Source organism: Electrophorus electricus, chromosome 12 (assembly GCF_041902795.1).
Source record: "Electrophorus electricus isolate QZ-2024a chromosome 12, ASM4190279v1, whole genome shotgun sequence".
NCBI lineage: Eukaryota > Metazoa > Chordata > Actinopteri > Gymnotiformes > Gymnotidae > Electrophorus > Electrophorus electricus.
The window spans coordinates 1591303-1597500 of record NC_137508.1 but is presented as its reverse complement, the minus strand read 5'-3'; the positions used below and the strand labels follow the sequence as shown (position 1 = coordinate 1597500).

Here is a 6198-nt window from a genome sequence, read left to right as displayed (position 1 = left end):
TCCTTGGTGGTTGCTAGGGTGTTACCAAGTGGTTGCTTTGGTCTTGCTAGGTGGTTCCTATAGTATGCTTGGTGGTTGCTAGGGTGTTACCAAGTGGTTGGTGAGGCACCAACAAAAGAATGACTGGTTTCAGGAGTCTGGCCTGCAAAAAACACACAAAATGATTTATAAGAAACACAATGTGGATGCTTTTATGTTTTAGATTTATCTTGAATGCAGACTACTTTGACTACTTTTGACTTGCATCTCAGCTTCTAAGCAGGCAGGACTTTGCGGGCTTGAATTGGCCTCAATGCTGACAGCAAATCAGCTTCCAGAGTTAACAGAACAGGCTTTGTAAGACCAGCAGATCCTTTATACTTGATCTGCTTGATGCGCCAGTTCAATAGTGAATATGTAATCCGTTTTTTTTAATGAAATGCTTCAAGTACAGTGCAACGTTATAGGATAACACACCCTCAAATATGTCATAGCCTAAACAAGGTGGGAAACCAGGCTGACAAACATGAAAAGATTTCAGAGTATTGAAAACATAGTTTACCTTTATACCTTTAATGTCTTGACTGTCCCCAGCTTCAGTCTGTAGATCACCAACAGCATAATCAGAACTTCCAGGGGTGCGCTGGGGACCACATACATTTGGATCATCACTCTGAAACTCGTGATTCACAGTACCTGCAAAAGTACTGAGAATGACTAAAGTTTTCAATAAACCCACCAGTGCTGTGTGAACCCAACAACAGCATCCTAGTTCACTGGTATCTTGGACTCTAACGTACTGTACTGGCTAGGATGTGTTCTATGAGTAAAAGATAAAGCGCTTTTGTAAGTCGCTCTGGATAAGAGCGTCTGCTAAATGCCATAAATGTAAATTAACTGAAGTCACCAGCAATAAATACAGAGCCCATTAATCATTTCACCACCTATAGCAATTTCATTTTCATCTGTGAGAAAACCTTAGCACTTCCAAATTGTTTTACGTCATTCTCTCCTCACAGTAAGACAAGGGACACGTGATCAGTATTGGACTGCACATAAGCAGGCAAAGATAGACTGCAACTTCTTTGTGTTTTGTCTTAGCAGAGCCGAGGGGATTTATAATTTCAAAAGCATCCTGGTACAGAATTAGCTTCAGGCATCATGGATCTTCAGTGAACAACTGGTTAGACTTAAAGTTTTGTCTATCACTTATGTCACCAAAATCATCTGAATCAGTTTCACAAGACTGTTGAGACACTGAATTCATCCATAATTCCGATTCTAATAAGCTACTTAATGTTTGTAACACAGGTGAGTAGTAAGCAAACCTTTGTGTCATATTTTCAGCATTTCCTAATGATAGGCTTTATGTATTTAAACATCTTTTTGAACACTTGAATATGTTGTTCTTAGTGGTCCCTGATGACAGATAGAGAATAGATCTGAATCTTTTACACAATCAAAGATTTTAGCAACAGCAACATCTGTTAGACACATTTTTTTTTAATTGAACGTAGTTTACCCAAAGTATCATTCTGTTCCAACTCTTCCACATTTTTGCATCTCTTCAACAACAGTCTGTTTCGTTGAAGCTGGAAGAAGGAGCTGCCCTTATAATTTTAGGTACAATAAACATGCATTCCTAAGAAAGGTCTCCTTGAATAAGTGAGGCAGTTGAATGCTTTCATTTGTTGTTGCAGCATTTAAGCTCTGAGAAGCATCGCCAATTGCAATGAGAGCAGAAGACTGAGAAATCCTTTCCTTGTACATGTCACTTATGCTATCAGTGGAACATTCTTGATGTTTCCTAGACATATGGCAGTAGATGATGATTTCACAGTGAAAGTATTTTACAACCAGTTACTGGACATGCCACAGGTTGCTGCTGCATTATATGTTCTTTTAAGTCAGTCTTTCACTATGTGAAATTGGAGCTCACACGGCAAAATTGTACATTTAAAATCCGTAACAATGTAAGCACATAGTGAACCTAAAAGAAACGAGCTTTAATAGGTGCATGCGCACTAACGTCCACTTGCAGTGAATGCTAACACATTTGAAAAAATAAACAAAACAACGGTTTATTTCTAGACACTTTACAATGTGGCACATAACCCTTCAAAATATCAAGCGTTTTGCTGCAATAACAGCAGTTAATAATTCTTTTAGCAAACAAACCAACAAAACTACCCGTTTTTAAGGTTTTCGCCTCCTCAATTAATACTGCAAACAGCATGAAAAAATGAAATAAAAAGCTTTAGCACAAAACTTCACTGAAAAATATATCCTCAGTCAAAAATGGAAGTGAGTATTTTTCTCAGTCCTCCAATCTCGCTGTTTGGTGTTGGTGTGGGGGATGTAGCCCGATAGGCTGGCACACCAGGAGTCACGCTGTTAGAGGGGTTCTGTCACCACCTCCTCCCACTCTCCTCTCTATGTTTGTGTGACGTCGTGCATCACACCTGTTCCTTGTTTTCCATTGTTAACATGTGCCTTTAAGGTCCTGTTTAGTTATTCTTTGTCAGTGTTTAACCCGTTTAAGCTTTGCTTACTGCTAAATGTTGCTTGCTGTTCTCAGAACCTATTGTGTGCTTGTGTTGTTTCATATTGCTCAAGTTTAATGTTTCTCTTCCTGTGTTTTGGTTTCGTTTTTGTGTGTCACGTTTAATAAAGTTTTCCTCGTCACAGCTCGTCTCTGCATCCTGCCTCACCTCCCGTCACAACTACAAGTTTAGTGTGGAGCCATTTCCGTTCGCGTTTATCTTTTGAGTGTTCTGTTTGTGAATGTGATCATTCTACTAAGGTACACTGTCTTTCAGTCCAGCCTTTTCCAGCTGTTGGTAGGATTTCACCGCTTCCACTATCTGCGGGTGGTACATACTGTGCAGGGTTTTTCCTCTCATGATGGTTCCTGCTCCTCACTTCCATCCTTCTCGCGTTTCTGCTGTCTGAAGTGACATTTAAGTGACATTTATTTTTTAATAAATCCGCATTCATTCATCTTAGAAATTGTTGTTTTCCGATCACTGACTCCCCCTCCTCCAAACCTAGTAAATACTAGTGTATTTCAAGTAGCTGCTACACATTTAATAAATTCTAATTCAACAGAAACACTTTGCCGAGATAAAACCTCTCAGTAATGATCAGAAAATACCTTTCCATTAATTTTAATCTGGCATATTAGTATGACAACCATGTCAAGATGGGCAATTATGTGTGCGATTTCAACCAGTGGAACAGTCAGTTACACCGGAACAATAATTGCAGCATTTAAAACAAACAAGCCAAATGTCCTGGGTTTTTATAATTGTTTGTATAGCAACTACACTAGCTAACTATCCTAATAATTGGAATAATGTGTTCTGTAACTAAAACCTCAGCTAGACGAGCTGACAACTTCAGCTAAATAACAATTTATGCCAGTGTACGGGTTCAAGATCTTTAGCCTCTTACTTTTATGCACATTTACTGCCTGCTTATCAGACTGTTCTGTAAAGTTCTACAGCTAAAGGCTCGTTAGTGTCAGACCTGCGCTGAAAGAGAATAATTTATTTATTTAATAATTTATTCAGTATTTTAATGAATTCATAACTAGGGAAAGTATTAAAGAGTGGTACTGTTCTATTTGTAGTGGACAAGTAAAACCAATGGCCAGAGTAAATGGGAGCGGCATAGAAACCTCAATGGCAGGAGTGCAAAGCACTACCGCCATCTGTTGATATAAATAGTAATTATATATAATCTCAACATATCCACATCCACATTTCAAAATGTGGGTTTTGTCATCCCGCTCCTCTGTGCAGCTATGACTAACATGTACAAGTAGCCTCACTAAGTTTCTAAATATTGTATTGCAGACAATTTCAAGCCTCTGAGACATGCAGGTAAGTTTACCACAATAAAACAGACAAAATACATACTTGGTAGTGCATATCTAAATGAGATTTTTATTAAACAGTGTAAGTTAAAAAAAAAAAAAAAAAAAAAAAAAAAGAATAATTTCAAAATATATAATGGGATTACGTTTTTAAATACAACTCAATTTCAAGGTGCATCATGCATCAAAGGTTATTCTGCATTATATTCACATTCAAAAGTATTGAGAAAACAAAAAATATTTTGCATTTCAACATTTGTAGATAAACTGCAATTAATTCCTGGTCAGGAAAAGCTCACAGTGGAAAAATACATTAATTAAGATATGACGTTGTTTTATGCTTAATCATTTCAAACGTCTTAAAAAGCTAATCTTTGTGACCATACACATAACAAAAAGCTCTTATAACTTAGACCACTCAAATATTCTGTGATAAGATATGCAGTGCATTTCCAGAGAGAACTGATGATTAATTGAGTGTAGAATGGCTTTACTTTCTGTGGATAGCTCTGCAGACACATAGGCTCCTGCCATGGTCCATAGTAGTTACTTCCACGGGGCCCATTTTCTACTTGTGGAGTGTTTACCTGTTAAAGTAAAGAAGATAATGAAGTTAATTTGGTTATATTTAATGTTTAATATATTTGTTGTATCCAAATTTTCTGGTTTGAATTTAAAACGTACTATTTTGGGGTGTAGAATCTTGATGTTCTGGGTCTTTTTTATACACTTTTTTCCCATTTGTTTCATAAATGTCAGTAATTATCTTCAGCAGTTTGTCTACTTGAGTCTGGTCACTGACGTCCCTGTTCTCCAGTGCATGAAATCTGTTCCCATACATGTTCACAAGTTGTTGGAGGTCTGTATTCTCACTGATGAACGTTTCAATAGTTTTGCCACCCAGGTCATTCCTTCTAGTAAAAAGGATCATTGTGTGATTAGTGGCACTCTGCCCAAGTCCATCTCGTACAAGTTTCATGATTCTCTTGGTTGCTGGAGTGAAGCGTTCAGCGCTCATCACTATAATAATGACATGGGGTCCAGGACTGAAGGACGACAATGATGTGGAAATGGCGCTCCCTATTTCTTCCTCATTGTCATCAAAGCCAGGAGATTCTACCAGTGCCAGATTCAGTCCAGATATATAACACCTATAGATGGAGGCGTCATTCTTTTCAGGTTTTTCACATTTTCTAAGAAGAGTTTTGATACTTGAGGTCTTTCCCACCTTGGTCCTTCCAAGGAATAAAACCTGGATAGCTTTTTTGGATTCTTGTCCGGCTAATTTATCTTCCGGCATTGAAGGGCCGTGTATCTCCGCTTTTGAACTGTTCACCAAGTTTTTCATGTCTAACTCTGTTTTCTTCAGATCCTGTAGGATTTTCTCCACATCTTCAACACATCTCACATATCTGTTGTTCCAGGAATGATATCTGCCACTGCAGTGCTCTAACAATGTTTTGAACTCTTTTTTCCTTTTCTCTAGAAATTCATCAATGGTTTCCCACTCAAGGTTATCAATGTGGGAAAACAGTATTGTGGTATGCTGCAGATATGAAGAACCGAGGACTTCTCTGAGTTTATAGATTTTTCTAACTTCATCACATTCTTCAGAACCAATACGTATGACCAGAAGGAAGGAATAAGGTCCGTGAAGAGTCTGCAGATAGTGACGTATTCTCTTGGCAACTTCATCTTCAGAAAGTTCTGTGCAGTCCCAGCCTGGTGTATCCACCACTGTAACCTGCCTGCCATTGACCGTCACTGTTGCACTTTGACATTCTAGTGTAATTGACTTTGCTGATGTTGTTGCAAAAAAATGTTTGTTTCCAAGTATGGTGTTTCCAGATGAGCTCTTACCAGAGCCTGTTGCACCAATTAAAACAATCTGTACTGAATCATCAGTGAAGGTCTTCTGAGCCCCTTCAGACATTCTACAGCAGTGACACAAAATCTCAAAGAGCTGAAAAAAGATTCTGAGAAGACATTGAGAACTTCAGTCTTTATACATTTTTGTTAGTTTTACATATCTTAATATAATCAAGTATTATATTGTCTTGTTAAATCTGCACAAATCAGTTTTTCATTTGACATTCATCAAAATTGAAATATCAGCAGAGGCCTTTGTTAATAAATGAGAAATCTTACCATAATAAATTCTATATAATAAAGTTTGAGGGAAGTTGTTATACATGAATAACATGCTCGCATTATTCCCAGCATTTTGTCACAGAGCAACAGGAGTTATGCTTTCTCCTATTTTAAATATTAATGATTAAATACTTAAAACACAAAGGAAAGACATAACATAAAGGCACTCACCTGAAGTCAGCACAGGAGTA

At 37.6% G+C, this 6198-nt stretch overlaps 1 protein-coding gene across 1 annotated transcript; it reads right to left on the bottom strand.

Annotated features, from left to right (window-relative positions):
• Window positions 1-3999: 3999 nt before the first annotated feature.
• On the bottom strand, window positions 4000-5803 carry LOC145660374 (GTPase IMAP family member 8). Its single transcript, XM_081725121.1, has 2 exons — window positions 4541-5803; window positions 4000-4443 (listed from the first exon to the last, which is right to left on the bottom strand). The coding sequence occupies exons 1-2, from the start codon at window positions 5787-5789 to the stop codon at window positions 4403-4405; spliced, it is 1290 nt and encodes a 429-aa protein (XP_081581247.1). The 5' UTR covers window positions 5790-5803; the 3' UTR covers window positions 4000-4402.
• Between the last annotated feature and the right edge of the window lie 395 nt (window positions 5804-6198).

Bases quoted from the DNA above. Each gene is read 5' to 3' on its own strand.
- LOC145660374 (XM_081725121.1), bottom strand. From the start codon at position 5,789: ATGTCTGAAGGGGCTCAGAAGACCTTCACTGATGATTCAGTACAGATT. The intron at 4,444-4,540 runs GTACGTTTTAAA...TTACTTTAACAG, and splicing joins AGATTCTACACCCCAAAATA to GTAAACACTCCACAAGTAGA.